Raw genomic sequence first — 22,226 nt, 5'->3', positions numbered from 1 at the left:
AATTGCCTTACAAAGTTGTGTAAGGTCGTCATACATAAGTTGATGTATGGCATCAGTCAGTCATAATTATACATATATCCTCTCCCTCTTGACCCTCCCCCCATTCCACCCCTTGAGGTCATCACAGAGAACTAGGCTGGGCTCCCTTAATATCATTTCCCCCCCCCCAGCCAAAGTTTCAATATCTCCTTCAGTATTCCATTAATGTCACATATACTAAAAGAAATTTTGGAAGCAAATCAGCCAGTTCTCTTAATGTATATAAAGAGTGTTATTTGACTGAATTATAAGATGATACAAATGCCAACAGAATTTCTTCCAGTTCTATTTTGGTACTCACTGTCATAAAACCAATTCCATTAACCTGACTAGCATTCACTTAAAGGTGCTTAAGTCTCTGTACAAGTTAAAAAGGAAAGCGAATGATGCAGTAAATTTTCTTTTTAAGTTAAAAGCTACATTTAGCAAAAACCTGTTTCTTTTATAACATTTGCCTTTGGTTGTCTTTGGTTGGCAAATAGTAAGGGATTTAAGGTTCCCATTTCAGCAGGGTAGCAGGTACTATCTCAGGCTACACTTTTGGTACAAGGCCAGCAGAAGCTTCTAAAGGAACAAAGGGCAGTTGGACCTGGACAGATTATGAACGTAAATAAACTCAAGCATTGATGCATAAAATGAGAATCTGGTTTGTTAAAATGAAAGAAGCTAATGTATCAGGGATCACACTAAAGACGCCACTCTAAAACACCTCAAGAATTGGTGCTATTAAAAACAGTCTTTGTAATGAGGATTTAGTTAAGTGGTTGGGTGGTTCATTTATAATGTTAATTAGAGAGAATTTATTTTCAAAAATCACTTCTGTTCCATGGTTGCTATTGTCAGAAGGGAATGAGATGATGGAATGATTACATTTTAAAAAGAAAATCATTAGAGGATAGAACCAAATGTGCCAACCAACTGGCAACCAATTGAGCATCAATTCTATAGTCGCTATACTAGATAGAAAAAAATTATTAAGACTGTCTCATAGGTACCCTTTTACACTACTGATAGGAATATAATTGGTAAAACCATTCTGGAAAGTAATTTGGCAAAAGCAGATCCCTATCATTCAGAAGCTTAAAGTTCAGCTATTCAAATGCCACCTGGAAAAGCCATAATGCATAACAGTTTGTGATTTCGTGGAGGAATACATTTGAATTGCACAAGCCACAAGGCTATCATAAAAGCTGTAAAGTCACTCCACTTGTGAAGAAACACAAGGAAAAGGCAAAGTAGGGGTATTGCAAAATGGATAGGGGGCCTCTCACTCCATATGTACTTCCAAGTTTGTTGAGAAAAAGAGAGATGGGGGCTGGAATAATATCACCCTAAAGTAGGAAAACCAGATTAGCAATTAATGGGGGTAAAATTCTGGAGTATCACTAAGGGAGGATGAAAGCAAATGATAATATTAGGCAAAGACACAGGTATTTAAGTGTAAAAGCTCATAGGCAGCTATGGGGTGGGGGTGGGGAGAAAGGGTAAAGGGGTCTCTCATTTCAGATGCATTCCAAAACTCTCCTGGAGGAGGGGAATGTCAGTGAGTTTGGAGTATGTATACCCTTGCTATAGCTAGGAAGAGGTCAGTGGGGGAGGTATTCATGGAGTACAGGTTCCACCTTCAGTACGTGGGAGAAATGTAGGTAGGTGCATGGTTTACAAAATTAAAATTTAGGCCCTTGAGGATGAATGGCCCAGGCAATTATAGTAAAGAGTTATTAAAGGATGAACTGGTGGGTGAGCCTATCTTTAGAATCAATTCAAGTGACTAGTCATGGAAAGGGTAGTGGGAATTATTCAACATTTCAACATGACTTATTTTTCTACTGTGAATGAAACAGGGGTTGAAGAAAATTTCATGAGCATGTTCTAGAGCTAAACTGCTCATTCACTTACTGTGTGACCTCTGGTACTTTTTTAACCACCCTGTGGGCCTCAGATTCCTCCTACATATAATGGAAATAATATTATCCACTTAACAGGGTACAACATAGTAACCACTAAAAAAAGTTAGCTATCATATTATCTGTTGCTATAGCCTTTCTAAATGTCAGAGTCTACTGAAAATACCAAAGACTTTAAAAATATGGATGACATCTAACATAGTAATTCCCCATGAAGGAGGCAGTACTAGCAAAATAATACAAAATATGGAATAGGAATTGTTTATGGCAGTATTTCATGCAATGGCTAAAAAAACTTGAAATTTAAAAATACAGTTTATAAAAGTGAACAGGTAAATTAATTGTGGTGTGTATAAATTAAATTTTATGAAATCATTTAAAAATTTTAAAACTAAGAATTTTAATAACATGGGAAACTGCTGGATAAGTAAATAAAACATTAACATAAAATTGTATACAGAGTAATCCCAACTTTTAAAAAATCTTAACCAATTTACTCTTTAAAGAAAATATTAGATACATTAAAAAGGCAAATCATTCAAAACAATAATACAGATTATTTCTGTGCTGTTGGTAGAACTGTGGAGAGATTTTTATTTTCTTCTTTATAATTTTCTCTTTTTCAAGTTTCCAACATTAAGCATGTATTATTTTTGTTATCAGACAAAATCAACATGTAAAGTAGTTGAATGAATGAAAAAATATACAGGTTCCTGCTTCAAAAAGTCTATCATCTAACAGAAGAGACAAAATCCCATGAAACAAAATGCTTCTAAGACCAAATACATTTAGATACTAGTCAAGAGTCTAAATATGACAAATATTCAAAGAAGGGTAAAATCAGAAACTGACATAATAGTAAGGGAAAGTTTCACAAAACTATCTATGCTCACTAGCATGGAAGCTCCATGAAGGCAGGGACTGTATCTTATTTAATCTATAGTGTCTAGCACAAAATGATTTTGTGAATAGTACATATCCATGAGAGCAGAAATAGAAAAACATGAATATAATTCTTAAGTACTTATGAGTTGCTGAATAAATATCTGCTGAATGAATGTAAGGGTTATGCTGAAATTGAGGAAAGATTTGGGTCCATAAGACTCTAGTCAAAATGGAGAACCAATGGGATTTCCCTGATGGTCCAATGGTTAAGACTCTTGAACTCCCAATGCAGGAGGCCTGGGTTCAATCCCTGGTTGGAGAAGTAGGTCCCACATGCTGCAACTAAAGACCCAGTGTGGCCAAATAAATAAATAAATATTAAAAAAAAAAAGAAATGGCAAGTCAGTAAATAGTTTGTAATGGCAATAATGGAATCTAATTGAAATATTACTGAGCATTTACTATGTGTCAAGTACTATTTTAAATGCTTTACATAACTTCTCTCATTTTATCCTCAAAACAATGTGTGACATATGTGTACCACTGACTCTCTTTTGCTAAGGAAGACATTAAAGCTCAGAGGTTACTGCTTGTCAAAAGGTCACACATCCTCCAATCAGATTCTAGATCTTACTCCAGATGGCAATCTCTTAAAGACTGTCTAAGAGATTGACTGAGGAGAGGTACCAGAAAGCAGTAAGATAACATAGCATCAAAGAGGTATGGTTATTCTGTGGTCTTGGACTGGAATGAGAGGTATCAGTGCAAATTAATGGTTCTGTAAGAAATACAGAAGTGGGTATGTGACTATGTATACATACATATATTCCCTAGTTCTGTCTGCTGAGAAGGCCTAGAAGCAATGACACTCCAGTAGTAATGAGCATGCCAAGTACCCAGATTTCCATCTCTAAATACCACTACTCAACAAAAAGAATCAGAGCTTCTTGGAAAAAATTGCTCATTCCAGGGTTCAGGCAGTGAAAGTAGAAAATGAGTTGGGAATACCTTGTGGTACCAGAATGTAAGAGAATGCTCTAAAAATGATAGGGACACATTGAAAGGACACTGGAGCCAACTGGAAGGGGCTTCTACTGGCCAAATCTAGGGTAATTAAAAAAAATAGTAAAAATAGCATAATTCATTAAAGTTCATAGAATAAAACAAGCATCCATAAGTCTATACTACTATGAACAAATTACTGGATAAACAGATAAAAACAAATATCAGAGAAGGTAAAGTTCTTTGCTACATTAGAATTCGATAAATAAATACAGAAAATTTTGAAAACTTAAGATTACCATTTGGCAAATATCACAGCAGAAATTATTCAGGTTAGAATCCTTAACAGATGCTAAAACAGTGGATGAAACTATGATGAAAGGCAAGACATGTACACTGTCTCACAATATTGCCCCATACAGTGTCAAAGTCTGGTTTCTTTGTAATTACAAAGGGAAAAAGTAGTGAACTTACAGTGCATAAACCTGGCAGACACAATCTTGACTAAGTTATCAATGTTAACTCAAGATAGAGTCTCATGTGTTGCATAAACATACTTCAAAAAGCCAAGTAAAAACATAGGAAAAAAGTTATACACTTTTACACACAGGATAGATAACAATATATAAAAACATGCACAAGACTTAGGCAAACTGTGCTACTACATACATACTCTGTCTTATCACAACAGACATACATGCTCCTGAAGATTTCAGTATATTTAAAATTATTATGAAAACTAATTGAAAGTATAATAAGGCAAATTTTTCTTCAAAATAATCACCTACCACAAATTACACTTGTTTTATAAATCTAACTTTTTATATATGCAATTATATAAAATCATATAATCTGCAACAAGCAATTGCTTCTAGATTACTTTTAAATTATCTCTCTATAAATAGATATACATATAGACATCAAACTCTGATCTTTTTATTCTAGGCCCAGAGCTGTTTTCATTATACCATGATGCTTCTCCTAATATCAGCAGGAAGAGATGTAATCCTCATTATATTTTCCATTTCACCTCCCGTGTCTCCCCTTATTAAAAAAAAAAAGAAAATAGTAGTAGAGATCCCAATACTGTGAACAGCAAAAACAACTCTATAGACCACATACAAAAGAGGCAGTATAGGACAGTCATTAAGAGTAAAGAATTCGGAGTCAAACTGCCAGGATTCAAATTTACAGCTTCACAACTTGCTAACTATGTGATTTGGGCACATTACCTAATGTCTATGATCTGTAGCTCCCTGACTGGTAAAGTGGGAATAACAATAGTATATACTTCATAGGTCTGTTGTGAAGATTAAACATGATAATGTACATTTCCATACTAGCACAGTGCCTGGCACATATTAAACATGCAAAAATGTTAAGTTTTGATAACAATGTCAACAAATTCCTCCTATGGAGCAGTACGCTTTAGAGGAAAAATTGTTCCATGGCCACAAACCACACTGCTACCCTTAACAAGCTGTTGCTCCTAGTCACAAAGGAGATAGTAGATTTAAATCTACTGCACACACACACAGAGTTACTAACAATTGCATAGTAGTAGTAGAAGTTTAAATAATGTATCCATAAATCTAAGTGTACATCCTACTAATGGAGAGTCAGCATAAATACTTTAACATAAAAATATATTGTTTCCATCACTAGAATTGACCTTTCCAGCTAAATTTGCCTTCTTCCCTTATTGTTAGCCTTTTGGAATGAGTGATTTTATTCCACCTGATAAACTCTCTACCTAAAAAAATTTTTCCATATATTTGTGATAGGCTAATTTGGCATGACTTCAGAGAGAATGAAATCAGTTAACTATGAAAAATTAAAGCAATTTAAGTAGCAACGCTCTTCCTGGTGTAAAAGTTCCAATACAAGACTATTTCAGTCAACAAGCGGCCCCATTACCAACCGGTTTACTCTGCAGGTCACCAATATCCCCAGCACTAGTATGGAGAGCAGATACCATTCATATCTTTGAGATGATTAAAACATTCATCTAACTAGGATTTTAATGTGTGAAGCAGAAAAAAACAAGCTTGGTTTTATTACAGGCACAATATACTAATGATAAGGAAATGGAGTATAAAATGTCCTTTAAAAATCATATAGGAGAAAAGAGAAAAAAACTGCCTGGTATCTACTGTAATTTCTTCATGAACACTCAGTTATTAAATAGTCCAAGAAAACAAGCTTGCTCCCAAATTTTATCAATTATAAAAAGAAAATTCATTTTTAACATAACATGATTTAATATAAACTGAGGTATAGTATAGCTGTGCATACCTGTATGATTGGTATCTGGTGCACATTTTATTAATAGTAACGTCAAAAGAAAAAATGAGAAATATTTAATCAAACATCCACAAAATCTTTGTCCTCAGGCCAAATGCCACTAGCACCAAGATGATGTTTTTAAAAGTAACTACTTTCAACAACACAATTGTGGGTCTGTAGCCCTCCATCGTGGCTAAACCTTAGCCCATTAAGAAGCTCTGCATCATAAAAGCAATTTTAAATCATCTGTCTACTTTGATGGAGGAAAAATTCTGGCAAGTGTAATTAAAAATAATTGATATACATGGTCTTTTTTTTTTAAGGAGAGTTGCCATTAAGTTGTGTTAAGGTAATATGAAAGTTAGTTTTCACACCTTTAGTACACACATTCTAGAGGATGGAAGAAAGGCAATGTAACCTGAGGTATTCTGAGCGTAAAGAACAGCTAGAGGTAACTTACAAGTGGACCCATAGAAGCTATAACACAGCAGTTGCATATAAAGAATTGACAGTCACTCAACCATGTGAAGGCCTAAGCCATGATCTCATATTAAAGTGTTTTTAAAACCACCTATTATGTTCACTCAAACATAACTTTTCAATAATTTGTCACACACTTAATTCTTATTTAGAGGTTAAGTGAAATTAAGGATGATGACTTTAGGCTAGAGAACATTTCTCTGACAAAGTCATTCATTCCTTTAGATTTGCCTTTCACCCCCAGAAGGATACTGGGTGGGACTACCTAGACACCCTTATAGGAGATATATTAAGATGTTAATTCTACATTCCTAAAACTGAATGGAACTTTTTGCTCCTTCATTTCAGTTCCCTGCTTCGCTCTCCTTTAAACCAGAACACTCATTCTCCTTTGAAAAAGATAATCCTTTTCCTTTAAATAGGTGATGGGCAAACTCTCAATTTGTTTCAGGTGCCTTAAGTAAGCAAAAACAAATAAAATAAAGAACGAAAACCTAGAACTTAGAAAAAAAAAAGAGAGACGAAGAAGACCTGAAGCCTGAAACCATTCCTGGCATGTTACCTGATCATTTGCAACAAGATGTCAAATAGACTACAGAGGCTTTACTGACTAGAGGTGAGGTGAGGTTCCTGTTGCTTAAGGAAAAGGCAAAAGGAAAGAACTTCAGGGGCGCGCTTAACACTTTGGTGAAAGCTGGATTTTAGAAAAGTCAAAATAGTAAACTATCGACAAAGTTAAAAGAGTGCGTGGATTGGGTACAACTAGTGGAAAAGCTTACCCGGCAGGTAGGGTAACCCTCGAGGGTGGAGAGTAGAGAGGAAAAGTTTTAAATATCCACCAGAGCCTGGTGATCTATTAACATGCGTCCTCCTCCTCAGGTTCTGCTTTTGCCCCCAGAGCAACTAGCCACAGGAAAGCAAGCAGCCCTATTTTTAAACACTTAAACCTCTCCCTCGGACTTGAGAAGGCTTGAGTTACTAGCGTTGTAAATAATGTTTCTTCCTAAACTGAAGGCACATCTGACTCCCCTAGCCAAGGCCCGGGAGAAAGGAAGGTAAAAGGGACAAAAAGTGATTTCAGCGTGAGAGCGAGGTGATGGGGTGGCGGGGCGGGGGGTGGGGGTGTAGAAGGAAGGACTTACCGCAGCCTCTGCGGGCTGCCCCCAAAGACTCAGGGCCAGTAAGGACAAGCCGGCAGCCAGGCTGACTCCACGCAGTTTCATTCTTCTCCGGCTCCCGCAGCTCCTTCAGCACCCGCACGAAATCCCTGGCTGGCTCTGACCAATTGACATAATCTTGAGGGTTTATAGGGAAGAGAGCTAGAGCCGGAGAGGGACAGCGAGGGTGTCCCAATTGTGCCGGTCGTCTTGGGTGAGGAGAAAAGCTTTTTAAGAGTGGGGGGGGGGAATGAAGCAGCAGCAACTAGTCTTCCCTCCCCCCTCCCCTCCCCAAAGCCGGTCTCTCGGGAGCACTTGTCTCTTCTGTCCAGACTTGCAAACTTTTTCCTCGCGCAAGTCCCACAGATCTACTTTCCTCCCTCTCTTCCCCCGCACCGCCCCCTCCCCACCAGCCCTGGGGAATTTCAGGATCACTCCGCCACAGCTTTACTCAGCAACCTGCGAGGGAGTGACGCTCAGTTATTTGGAGGAGGGAAACTTCCAGACCAGTTGGCTGCGCACCCCGAGTCCCACCGGGAAAGTTTTCTATTCGTTCAGTAGCATCTTAAGTTGATACTCCTTTTCCCTGCCCAGTTCCACTCTCAGTGATGTGAGCCCCAAAGCCAATTGCAAATAGACCTGAGCTGGGACTATTTTTTGTAGCGGAGGAATCTCAGAGAACCCTCCTTTTTATTGTTAATGATTAGAAACAAATTTTGGTCGCTGCTCTGGGGGCTGCTGGGGTTGTTTGCTTTCCACCTGCTCGCAGGACAGAGTTTCTGTATACAAGAGAAAATGTGCAAATATGAGAAATATATGAATATATTTATATAATTACATATATGCTTACAACTGAAGAATTAAAATTAACATAAGCTTAAGTGTGTGAAGACTTTATGCATGTTAGGTATATATAAGATTTGGGGGCGCTCAGTAGATATTTAGCAATTATGTGGTTGGATGTTTGTAATACAGTTTTATCTTTTTTTTAGCTACATTGAATGCCATAATTAATATTTACATCTTATATTGACTAGCATAAAAGGCATTGACTCATTGCAGTTGTCTTTCAGAGAGATGTAAGGCAGGGAATTAAATAACTAGTGCAATTTTCCTTAACACTAACATGAATGCTTAATTGGAAATATTTGTATGGTGTTAATGGAAGTTGAATTGGTCTCCCAAATAAAGTAGACTTGAACGTTACTTTGGTAATTCTGATATACAGATTTTTTTAAAGCACCAACAGGCCCAGAAAATACTTTATGTGAACTCCTTGGAGGAATTCTTCAGAACAGTTGTTATTTTAGACCCTAGAATTGACCACTTTACAGTCTTTCAGGGCTTTGGACCTGTTTCAAGCGGGCCCACTTATCCTTAGGTTCCACTCAAGTAAGGGTAGGTTTACAACTCCAGAGACCACCATACCACCACCCGCCCAAGAACTTCGCGTACAATCAATTAGAGTAACTGGTATGCATTTGAACAAGACTGCAAAGACACTTTGGGGCCCATTTGTCTCTGTGGGAATTGTATGCCTTAATCTGTGTATGTGTAACAGTTTTTAGTGGTTTAAGGAAGTGTCTTAGTGTATAGGTCTGTGGGCCTGTGGAGATGCGTGGGAATGTTATGGGTGGAAGGTGCCTGAAAGTGGGAAAGACAACCGGCTGCCCAAGGTAGGGGGATGATTGACAGCAGACAGCCCCGCCCCCTTCCCCTCCATTCCTTCCTCTCCTGGTGCATGGAACTATCCCTTGAGTGCGGCAAGTTGTAGCCGGCACGGCTCATCGTGTTTCCCTTTGGGGCACCTTTTCTCTAGAAGCTGAGTTCAGTTTCTTCCGAAGTGAGCCACTCCGCCCCCCTACCCCATCCTCTTGAGTAAGGAAGCAGCCGCCAAGCATCAGCGGAGCCCCGATGAGCCGGGGCCGCGGAACCGCTTAGCAGTCTCCCGGGACCCAGCTCTGGAGGAGCCGCAAGCATGCACCCTGGGTGAGCCGTTGCTATCCCGAGCTCCGCTCCTCTTTCTTACTTTGGGCTACTTTGCCGGACCTGCACTATACTTGTACTTCTGCCACTGCAGAAAAAGTGGCGGTAGTCAGCAAAAAGGGGTCGGGGGTCTATGGACAGGCACAGGATCCCGGAGAAAACCCATGTTATTCACCCTCCCTCCCGTTTCAGGTTGTGGCTGCTTCTGGTTACTTTGTGCCTGACTGAGGAACTGGCCGGAGCGGTGAGTCTTTTCTGTCGACCCCCTTCCCTCCTTCTCCTTTGACCCCCTCCGCATCCCAACTCTTGTGTTTGTGTTAGGGGGCTGCACTGTGAAACGGAATTCACATCACTCTCATTTCCTTGGGGAGTTAGTGGGTTTCTTAGAGAGGAATAGCACAGTGTCAGGCTAATGCCTTTGGGACTCAGGCATAGTTCTATCCCCAAACTTCGTGAGGGGTTGGGAAAATAAAAGTAGAAGACACAAAAGGCACACATTTCTGAGCGTCTTCCTGGACGACTTGATATGACTGACATCTGATGCCTTTCTCTATATCGATCTCCAAGGCAGAAGAAATGTGTTTTTCCCTGGTCTACAGGGACATGAATTGGCACACACATTTGAAAGTGGGAGGAGTACACAAGAAATGGGACTTGCAAGTACCGCGAATGCTATAGAAGTTAAACTTAAGTATTTTCTTTAGAGTCCTTTGACAGTACCAGGTGACAACATCTGGGCTCTTCAACCAGCCAAACTGCACTGATACTACTAGATGATGTTCAGTTTCTGCCCTATGTTTCCGTTTACTGGTTTTCTCTCTCATCGGAAAGTTAAAAGTTAAAGTGGTTTTAAAAGAAAAAAAATTCTAAAACTTAACATTTCATAGGTTGTTTAGATATTATCCATCAAATCGGCCAGGGACTGCAGGCAAAGGAATTTCTGTAGACATTTGGTCAAGAAAAGTTTAATGGAGCCCAGAAAGGAGTAATTTCAATGAAATTACTTGGATAAGTTACCAAAGGTGGAGAGACCTTAATAATCAGAGATGCTGCAGTTTTCCAGACTCACTAGCAACTTATGCCCACAGAAATAAACCGTTGAGTTCAAATATGAAGTTGTTCAACTATTGAGTACTATTTCACTGCTCTATTTTTTAAAATTCTTAATAGCCAAAGTCACCCATGTACTCTAAATATATATGTGTGTATGTATGACAGATAAATATATATTCCAAATCTTTACCTTCTGAGTTTTGATGTTTAACTGACTGGCTCTATTTTTAATACTTTAAATATTTAAAAATACTATTTAGAAAGCCATACTTCAGCCAACCCAATAAAATCCCCTAATACTTTTATGGGAAAAAATGGATTACTTGTTGTGGTATATGTCTTTAAGAAAATTTCGGAATAAAGTGAAATGACTTCCCTTATGAAACGAGGATGATGACAGAAATCTTGACTTTTAACATTTTGTGACCCTTTATCTCAGAACATCAGCTTTTATTGTAAGTGAATTCTATACTTTGTAAGCAGGAGTATTGATCTAGGTTTCTGTACTCTTCTTTTTCTGATTCCTCCAGTATACAAGTTTAGTTATGTGTTACCTTGGGGCTCAATACTACATTTATTGAAAATGCCATGTTTTGATTATTTAACAATTTGTCTGGGAATCTTGCTACTTATAAAAATGTCATGTGTGGGCAGGATACCCTCCAGCAAAACCTTTATTTCAGACTCTGGCTGATGGTATTCAGTGTACTTTTGGGAAAAGCATTAACAAATCATTCTATATAGTTGGAGACTTCTCAAACATGGCATCCCATCACTTGAAATCTTTAAAAGTCACTAGAGGATGTTGCCTTCATTTCTCAGAAATATTAAAGCATGTCTTCAAACTCAAGCACTACTTTGGTGTGTGGATTTTAGACTCTGACCCATTGTTTTACAATGTCACCTGCTCTGTCAGTGTGACTGACCCTGGAAAGACTAAAATAAACCTTAAGATACACTGACAACACTTTATATTTTGCTTTAAGTTCATAACTGCTTCACTGACCTATTGTTTACTTCTGCATAATATCATTGACATTGTAAAGCTATTTTTTTTTAATTTTTGGAAAAATGGCAAAGAGAAAGAGGAGAGTTAACAGGGTGAGTTCTCAGAAGGTGACTTTTCTGAGGGGAAGTTCTTTTTTATTTTTTTAATTTATTTATTTTAATTGGAAGCTAATTACTTTACAATATTGTAGTGGTTTTGCCATACATTGACATGAATCAGCCATGGGTGTACATGTGTTCCCCATCCTGAACTTTCTTTGTACTCTTTGTACTGGATTTTCATCCATATTGACTGGATGAGAATAGCCAATTTTACTCTCAATTCCAGTTCATCCTCTGGGTTTGTAATGTTTTTCACCTTTCAGATGGTTTTAAATATTTGAATTCTCCATACCTTTCTGACTTATATTAATGAAAAAGAACATAAATAGATTGATAAGAACTATTTTGTGCTTCAGTATGAGGAAGTCTCTTCACTGTGAGAGTTACATTGTTTATAATGGAGTATTGGTGAGCATTGGAGATAGGGCCATTTAGATGCTTTTGAGTTCTTTCTTTGTCAGACTTTATTAAGCAGTGTTTTCGAAGGGATGGAAAGCAAAATGTTAAAACCCAGGATTAAATAATGAATTTTCATTAAATTTCTTTTAAAACAGTGCTGATCTTTATTTATGTGAAATATTTTCACAATTTATCTGAGTGAGATAGAGTGCAAAAATTCAAAATACCCATAATCATTTTTGGTTATTAAATTCCTAAGGCACAACACACAAAGATTTATTTAAAAATTGTCTCTAACTCTGTAGGAGTTCACTTTCTCAGGCAATGGTAGCCATTATGTTCCTTAAAGGATAAGATTGTTGTACTTATTGTTTAGTCTTAAGTCATGTCCGACTCTTTTGTGACCTCATGGGTTGTAGCCTGCCAGGTTCCTCTGTCCATGGGATTTTCCAGGCCAGAATACTGGACCAGGTTGCCATTTTCTTCTCCAGCGTATCCTCCTGACTCAGGGATCAAACCCACATCTACTGCATTGGTAGGCTGATTCTTTACCACTGAACCATCATGGAAGCCCTTTGGGATAGGATACTTGATAAATTATTATCTGCATCTTGTTAGAGAAGAAACTAAAAAACTCTATGTCTCACCATAGGCTGATATGTTTAAGAGTTAAAATATATCCCAAATTAGTCAGGATCCTTATGTTTTCTTCCCACTTTGCCCCAAATCTGCTTTCACAAAATGCTCCAATACAACCAAGTATATTTAAAAGTAAAAGCCCAGTGGGAGAATTATTTGAATGGCAAAGGGGTAAAGGGGAGAAAACACCTCTGTCTATTATCATCTCTGCCTAGAACACAGGTAAAGCAGCTTTAGCCATGTTCAAATCATGGTCTGATTGAAATACAAACTTCTTAAAGTTGTAGTAACTTGCTCAAGTTGGTCCCTTCCAATTTGATTTTCAGCCATAATCACAGTCATCAAAGTATGAATGGAGTGTTAAGGTTTTTCAGATGAAGAAAATCCCTTCCTAACTAGGGATCAAGAGGAGTATTTGCCTTGTATGGGGCTGTCTCTCAGATTTCTTTTGCTTTTTCTTTTATAAAACAGATTTACTGAGATATAATTTAAATACTATAAATTCACTCATTTATGTATATCATTCAATGAGTTTTAGTAAATTTGCCAAGTTTTACAACCATCACTATTTCCAGTTTTAGAACATTTTCATCACCCCTAATAAGATCCTTCATATCCATTGAATTAATCCCTGCTCCTACCTGCAAGCCCAGGTAAGCATGGATCTCTTTTCTGTCTCTATAGATTTGTCTTTTCTGGACATTTCATATAAATAGTACCATATAATATATAATCTTTTGTGTTTGGCATTTTTATTATTTAGCATTAATTAATTATGCATTAAGCATTAATTAAGCATTAATTTATTATTTAGCATTAATATTTTTAAAATTCATTAATGTTGTAGCATTTATCAGTATTTTACTCTTATTTTTTAGTATTGGTATTGGTATTTAGTATTGGTATTCCACTATGGGGGTTCCCTAGGTGGTACCAGTGGTAAAGAACATGCCTGCCAATGCAGGAGACATAAGAGATGCATGTTTGACCACTGGGTCAGGAAGATCCCCTGGAGGAGGACATGGCAACCTACTCCAGTATTCTTACTTGGAGAATCCCATGAACAGAGGAGCCTGGTGGGCTATAGTCCATGGGGTTGCAGAGAGTCAGACACAGCCAAAGCAACCATCAAAGGACTACATAAATAGGTAACAATAGATGGCCATGTAGTTACATTATGGACAGGTCAGAAGAAACATTTCCAATAGGAGTAGAGGGGAAAATAGATATTTAATGTGTAACTAAAGAGACCAGGCTTCCCCGATGGCTCAGCAGTAAAAAATCCACCCGCCAATTCAGGAGACCCAGGTTTGATTCCTGGGTCAGAAAGATCCGCTGGAGAGGGAAATGGCAACCCACTGCAGTATTCTTGCCTGGGAAATCCCATGGACAGAGGAGCCTGGCGGCCTACAGTCCATGAGATCACAAAGAGTTGAACACAACTTAGCGACTGAACAACAACTGAAGAAACAGATAGATATATGACTCTATCTCAAATTTGTTTCATTATATATTTTGATTCTATTTCAGTATAATTGGTTTCTATTGTAATCCCATGTATTTTATTGACTATGTTTAAGAATATTATTCTGAGAGGGAGTCAGTAGATAGGCTTCACTTGACTGCCAGAGTTATTCATGGTATTGAAAAAGAACCTCTCTAGTTATGAATTGGGTTTTACAATAAACAATTTGTGACTGACCCTGGGTCAGGAAGATCCCATGGAGTAGGAAATTAAAACCCACTCCAGTATTTTTGCCTGGAAAATTCCACGAACAGAGGAGCCTGGCGGGCTACAGTTAATGGGATTGTAAAGACTGCATGACTGAGCATGAGCATGAAGGCATCTTCAGATGTGAGGGCATTTGTATTGACTACAAGTGCCAACAACCTGTTAGACTCTAGGCATATTATGGTATTTCTAGTAAATATGCCCCTGTATATTATAAGATTATAGTTAAGCAGGAGCAAAGTGTGCCCTTCCCCTAATTAATTCATGAATATAATATTGAAACAAATAGATTGACCTCAATTATCAATATGTATTGGGTTTTGCTTGCTTCGATTTATGCATAATTCTGTGACTTCACCACCATGCTTGGAGTATAGACTTGTCCTATCCTGTGTAAATGACAAAACATACACATATAGAAGAAGATATTAGGAAAACACCATGCTGTATTAAACTATGAAGTCCTTTTAAGCTGACCAAATATCCCAGTGGGGCATATCATAAGGCTCTAACTTGCTTTAAAGTCTAGCTAAATATAAATGCGGGAGACCCAGGTTCGATCCCTGGGTGGGGAAGGTCCTCTGGAGAAGGAAATGGCAACCCACTCCAGTACTCTTGCCTGGAAAATCCCATGGGAGGAGCCTGGTAGGCTACAGTCCATGGGGTCACCAAAGAGTTGGACATGACTGAGCGACTTCACTTTCACTTTTTCACTTAAATATAAATACAGACCAATAAGCATGCCCAAGAGACTACAGTGATGGGAAAATTAACAAAGAACAATTATCCACTTTTTTACCATCTGTAATTTATCCCTCTCCTAGGAATTTTTTTTCTTCTACAAACAATATTGAAGTCTCTTCCATTATAAAAACAAATAAAAATTTTAAATCCATGGCTTCATTTTCCTCTGTAACTCTAACCCCCTCAATCACATTACTGCCAAATTTCTGGTCACTGTCTACTCTTCTTCAACAACCATTTACCCTTAAGCCTATTACAGTCTGGAATGAGGCCATTCTACCAAAATTGCCCTCTTTCGCATTATTAATGGATACCTAACTGTCTAGCCCAAAGACTTCACTGTAGTCCCCATTCTACTTAGCTATTTTAATGTAGTGCTTGGCGTCTTCCAATCACTTTCGAACAACCTTCCCCTTTTGTCTTCTGAGTCATGATGCTTCATTGTTTCTTATTACACTTCTCTGTGTTTTCGGTGGGGGGAGGGGACTGGCTTGCGGGACCAGGGATTGAACTCTCACCATTGGCAGTGAAAGCACAGAGTCCTAACCACTGGACTACCAGGAAATTCCCTCTGATATTTTTATTTTATTCATTCAACGTATATTTATTGAGTGGCCACTGTATTCTAACTAGTGTACCATGCTCTGGTGACACAGTGGTTAACAAGTCAGGCATGATCTTTGCCATCACGAAACTCATAGTTTTCATCACTCCCTGCTCATAAAATGGTGGTTCTACTCAGTATTTTTATCCTTTCTTTCTTCTTGCTGCAACAGTTCTAACTATGCCTCCTATACATTGATGACTATCAAATTGGAATTTTCAGGCCAGGTGTCTCTTTGTAGCTCCAAACGTTTATTTCCAATTACCCACTAAGTTCTTGTGGGCTTCCCTGGTGGCTCAATGGTAAAGAATTCACCTGCCAATTCAGGAGATGCAGGAGACACGAGTTTGATCCCTAAGTCAGGAAGATCCCCTGGAGAAGGAAATGGCAACCAACTCCAGTATTCTTCCCTGGGAAATCCCATGGACAGAGGAGCCTGGAGGGTTGCAGTCCATGGGATTGCAAAAGAGTCGGACATGACTGAGTGACTAAACAACAACAACTAACCCCTTGTACCTATATCTCATTTAGTGGATACATACAAAGCACTTAAAATGGTGCCTAGAGCTTAGTATAAGCACTCAACCAATGCCAGCTCTAGTTGTGTTGTATTACCCCAAAACACAGTATATCCAAAAATGAAATTATTTTCTAGTCCTTATCATGGCATTCCAACCTGCTATCTTTTTTGTATTTGTTCAGTGTCATCACAGTCCACCCAGTTTCAAGTGAGAAACTATAGAATCAGGCACCAACCTTCATTATCTCCATCTCTATCAAGTTCTGTTAGTTTTACCAAAAACCTGTATCATCTAGTTTCCTAGTCATATCCTAGTGGCTCCAAATCTCATCATCATATAGAAATAACCTCGTAACTAATTTTTCTACCTCCTGACTCCATTCAAATCTCTACCCTGCCATCAGAGTTATTTTATTGACAACAAACCCAATTATGTTATTTCCAGATTTGAATTTTGTTTGTTTCTGTTTTCTTCCAGGATTAATATACATACTCCTTGACTTGACACATTAAAGGCCTTCATTTTCTGGCCCCAACTACCTTTTCAGCTTCATGTCTAACTGTTTTTTTCCTGCCATCTCTCCTTCTCAAACTCATAGTATATATTACACTTCATTGAGACTGAACTTGTCTCCATTCACAATCCACTTTTTGTTCTTTCACATTTTATTGCTTTTGCTTATGCTGTTGTCTCCACATGGAATGGCCTTCTCCACCATTTACACATCCTCTTCCTAGTAAACTCCTGCTCAACCTTTAAAACCAAGGGAAAATGTCATTTTCTCTGTAAAACGTTCCAGACCTTTTCAGAAAGAATTTATTCTTCCTTGCCCTGTGCTTCCAAGGTTCTTTAGGCCCCTTTTTGGTGGCATCTACCATGTGGTTGTGAAATTCCTATGCTTATATGTCATGTTCCCCTCTTTAAATTAGAATGTCCAAGATACTGCCAAGCATATAGGAAGTGAATGACAGATGCCTTTCAAGTGAGTAAACAGATCTACTCCTAGTGGCCTGTAACAACTACCTTGTCCTTGTCTATCTTAAAGAATTATGAATGTTGACTCTAATAACAATGCTCTGATGGAAAAATAAGAACCTTGTTCAGTGGGATAATGTTTAAGAGAAAGAACTCTGGAATCAGACTTATGTTTGAATGCTGCCTCTGCCCTCTGTGATTTAGGGCAACTCATTTTACCTCTCTGAGACTCAATTTTCTCATCAGTACAAAAGGGATAATAATACCTTCTGCCTTAGAAGGCTGAGTGATTAAAAGAGAGAATTTATGTGCAAGTTATACCATTCACAAGGTGCTAAATCCTTACTCTATCCCCCTACAAGTATTCTCTATTTCTTTCAATGCTGAGGAAAAATTTTTAAGTGTTTCCCAGTTTTGACAACTGATTCATGACAAGATGAGAAAAAGGGAGATGTCAGAGAAGAGTCTCACTTTGTAGATTTTCTGTCTAAAGATAGTAGTATTTCTCAGTTGTCCCTCTCAGCTCTTTTTCCCCTCTTCTGTGTGTGTACTAAGTTGCTTCAGTTGTGTCCGACTCTGCGACCCCATGGACTGTAGCCGAAGAGGGTCCTCTGTCCATGGGATTCTCCAGGCAAGAATACTGGAGTGGGTTGCCATGCCCTCCTCCAGGGGATCTTCCCGACCCAGGGATTGAACCTGCATCTCTTATGTGTCCTTCATTGGCAGGCAGGTTCTTTACCACTAGCGCCACCTGGGAAACCTCCATATTTGGAGCCAAATGTTCCTCGGTTCTGATACAGATGCCATCATTAACTATGGCCTGAGGACAAATCACTAACTGTATTTTTAGCTGTAAAATGATTACTGTTGTTGTTATTCTGTTCCCTTCACTCACTGTGACTGTCTCTGTACTGAAAATGAGTGGTGAGCCCATTTGGGGATGTTTTAGAGAAAATTGCTTAATTATGTGTTGAGTTTGTATTTCAAGCTTCCTAGAGGGAGAAAAAGCATGGTATTTTGGTATTTTTGTTCCAGTTTCTCCAGAGCCACTTCTCTCTGCTGCCATACCTTTGTGACATCCTGTAGAGATTGGGGTATCCACTGAAGATTGTGTCTGAAGATACCTCTTCAGGCATCTTTGAAGTCCCAGTTCCCCTTAGTCTAACAATAGGGCTAGTTCGCCATTATCTTTCAATCTGATTGCTCTTACTGAGGGGGAGTTGGTACTCTTCAGTGGAAAGTTCCCTGGCCCTAAAATTCTAGCTGTATTTACCTCGGAGAGACCAGGCTTTCCCATAAATGTCTGGGACTCCTGGCCAACAGGCTGTCAGTCCTTTGGAAGACAGATTTTCTCTAGGGGACAGAAGCAAAGTTAAGAGGTATTTCTCCTTTGCTCTGTAAATCTTTGCGACTGTTTTCCCTCGCCCGGAGGGAAGAAGGTTGGCAGAGAAAATCTAAAATGCCTAGAATCTCTAAATTCTGTTTGTGAGTGTAGCAAATCCCTTGAGGATGGGGATCAACTTGAGATTTATAAGATTTATGTGACCTTGCCTTGGTGATAAGATTAAATTGCATACTTACCAGCATCTATATACATAAAGCATGCTCACAGATAAAAATGTTGGTGTAGATGCTGATAATGATGACAAAGATTAGAGCTCTTTTCAAAATTTGCAGCTGTAGACCCTTTTCTCCCCAAACAAAATCTTTTATGACTCCTCCAACATAAAAGCCAGACCAAAGTGTTTTGCTAATAAGTCAAAGTTTTTAATATTTATTTGTAAAGTCAGTAAGAAGGAAGAGAATGAAAAAAAATATAAAATCTGAAATTGAGGACTATGGAAGTCTTAGTTTCCAGTTTATTCCTGCCTGGATAAAAGTCTAATGTACTGAAATAAGTAATGGTTTTTTGCTTAATTGTTTGGCTTGTCAACTCAGGATGCTCTTCAGTGAAAGTGAGGATATTTGGACAATAAATTGAAAGTGAAATGAAAAAAAAAAAAAGACAAGGCAGTAAAATCTATATTTCTAGGTATACATATACTACCCTCTCCTCTCACTTTCATTCTCTCTTTCTTACTTAAATACACATTGTTAACTTGGCAGCACGCATCGAACAATTAGTGGTGGTTTCTGATGTGTGAATGTTTGGTGTGGAACCCATTTGAATGGGACATGCTGTGTTTTATTACAGTCTTAAAATAGTTTAACATATATTTTTAACTGAAATTAAAATCAGATGTGGAACTGTTGAAATACTACCACTATTTAAAAACACTGGATTATAGGCTAATCCAGCATTAAACATCATAGATCAGAATGAAGTGATCTAGAAGGTGAAAGAAGGAAGAGGTCAACAAGGACTGTAGTTTGAGAAACTTTCACAGAAGCAAAATTTGTGCTATGCCTTGAAGGACTCAAAATAAATTATAAATGTGGAGATTTATTTATTTATTTAAAATATTCTAGACTTTTCCAGGACATCTCTGAGATTTCAAGTTTTTGTCTCTAGGACTCTATAAATATACTTGTATTTATCAGGACAGATCATTTTATCTTTGATTTTTTCTTTTTGGTCACACTGTGGGATCTTAGTTCCTCAACCAGGGATTGAACCTGTACCCCATGCATTCAGAGTGTGGAGTCTTAACCACTAGGTCACCAGCAAAGTCTCTATCTTTGAGTTTTAAATGTAGTCCTACTAAATATCAGAGAGACAAGCTGATCAGAGCATGAGCAAAAACATAGAAGACGTATTAACGTGAAGCGTCCTTGAGGAAATTTGAAAAAAGGCACACTTTCCTCCCAGCAGTCAGAGCTCCTTGCTGTGACTCACTCCTTGGTGAGCAGCAAGCAGTGTAGATTTCAACTTCCACGTGGCCTCTCAGTCAATTTACTTTTGTAGTGAACCCTATGAGCAGTTATACACTGCAGCCCTAGCAAGAATGAATATGACTGATTGGAAGAAGACATTCCTGGCTAAAGCACAAGAGTAGAAGGAAATGATTATGTAAAGTTGGAGCAGGGTTAGGTTATGGAGGGCTTAAAGACGAAGCAGAGAGAAGAATTTGGCTGCAAAGCACTGTTATTGATTGTTATTTGAGGGAAATACTGACATGATCAGTGGGTCTTTTGCCCACTCTCCTTATGTCAGACAAGTGCCCATGCGTAAAACTCCCTACATCCTATACCTCAAACATAAATACACATACACATACCAAGAGTGTAACTGGGAGTCAGTTGATGGAGAAAATCAAGACCAGCAGACCAAGAGTCTGCTCTTTCTATTGGTCTCTTTTTTATTGCAAAAACGAACACTCTAGCTTTAACCCCAGTCTTTGCCTTTACTTTCTTGCCTTCTATTTTATTGTTGTTCAGTCGCCAAGTCATGTCTGACTCTTTGCAACCCCATGGACTGCAGCACACCAGGCCTTCCTGTCCCTCACTATCTTCTCCTAAATCACCACTTTATCCTTCCCCCGCTCAACTGGTTGTACTATCACCCAGATGCCTGTTCCATTAAAAGTAGAGTTGTACTTCTCCCTGTACCCTCAAACCTCTCCCTACTAGATTACCTGAAGAATTGGAGGCACAATGGTCAAGGTGTAAGAGAAAGATCTGTAAGCTTTCTCCGGCTTAACGTCCAGCACCTCTCTTGAGCCCTCAGCCTGTGCTTTCCAGTTTCAAAGCCCTGAGACTAGCTTGCGGCTCCCACTTTCCCTAACGACTGTGATAATCAGAGGTGCTCAGAGAGATGGCTGCTTCTCCCTCAACTGAGTCCCAGTTATACTCTCCCAGTCAGAGTATAAGTCAGCAAGGAAAAGAGGGCTCTGACATAAAACATTGTACTTTAGAGCCAAATTGATAGCACTTCCTTTGTCTGTTTTAAAGGATCTCCCTATGCATTTCTGTGTGTACACTTCTCTGTAAGTTTGGTTATGCCCTCCCATATACGCGTGAGAATATATATTCATTAACATTTTTTGTTAGTCATTTTTTGTGTGTGTTGTCTTTTACTGTTTTTTTTCAGTTTTTGAAACAAGTTCAAAATTACAGAAAGCTTCAAGTATGCTACAAAATTTCTTTCTTCAATCATTTGAGGACCAAGTTGCCCATCTGATACCACATCACTCCCAAATACTTTAGTGTATATTTCCTACAAACACAGATGTTCTGTTATGTACCCATTTTTTCCTCTTTAAAGAAATTATTATGAAATATTTTAGGCAACAGAAATGTGATACTGGGTTGGCTGAAAAGTCCATTCAGGTTTAGGGGAAGTCTGAATGGACTTTTTGGCCAATCCTATGAATATATTCAAATAATATAATAAGCATATATAATAATGTAATAAACATAATGAATATATGACCATCACCCAGCTTAAGAAATCAAATACTACCAATGCAGTTGAAACCACCTGTTTATCACTTCCAGTCCCATCTCCACCATCTTGAATTTGATATATATCATTCATTCCTAAGATGGAGTTTCTAAATGGGTTTCAGGTGGGTCTATAAGTGCCCTGAAATTGTGTGTAAAATTAGGTATGCATATGTATTTTTCTGGGGAAAAGATCCATAGCTTTGATGAGATTTACATGCATAAAAGTAAGTTGTATGTAAAGTACCAGAGTTTATGAAAAAATAGTCTACAGTTAATGCATATCTTTTTCTGCCACCCATTTATTGTTCAGCTCTTGGTCTT

The 22,226-nt window shown here is 38.3% G+C and overlaps 2 protein-coding genes across 7 annotated transcripts in view; one reads left to right on the top strand and one right to left on the bottom strand.

The window, feature by feature from the left end:
* COL4A5 (collagen type IV alpha 5 chain) overlaps window positions 1-8,138 on the bottom strand; it is a 236,308-nt gene extending 228,170 nt beyond the window's left edge. For all 5 annotated transcript variants that reach the window (XM_043896509.1, XM_043896511.1, XM_043896512.1 and 2 more), the window contains exon 1: window positions 7,742-8,138. In XM_043896509.1, the coding sequence (XP_043752444.1) occupies window positions 7,742-7,822 (81 nt within the window). In that variant the 5' untranslated portion in view covers window positions 7,823-8,138. The remainder of the gene's footprint in view (window positions 1-7,741) is intronic.
* A 1,358-nt stretch (window positions 8,139-9,496) lies between these two features.
* COL4A6 (collagen type IV alpha 6 chain) overlaps window positions 9,497-22,226 on the top strand; it is a 325,810-nt gene continuing 313,080 nt past the window's right edge. For both annotated transcript variants that reach the window (XM_043895351.1, XM_043895350.1), the window contains exons 1-2: window positions 9,497-9,745; window positions 9,935-9,986. In XM_043895351.1, the coding sequence (XP_043751286.1) occupies window positions 9,735-9,745; window positions 9,935-9,986 (63 nt within the window). In that variant the 5' untranslated portion in view covers window positions 9,497-9,734. The remainder of the gene's footprint in view (window positions 9,746-9,934; window positions 9,987-22,226) is intronic.

The sequence above is a fragment of the Cervus elaphus genome, chromosome X (genome assembly GCF_910594005.1).
Source record: "Cervus elaphus chromosome X, mCerEla1.1, whole genome shotgun sequence".
Classification (NCBI taxonomy): Eukaryota; Metazoa; Chordata; class Mammalia; order Artiodactyla; family Cervidae; genus Cervus; species Cervus elaphus.
The sequence above is the reverse complement of the archived record's forward strand: the minus strand, read 5'-3'. Positions and strand labels throughout refer to the sequence as shown.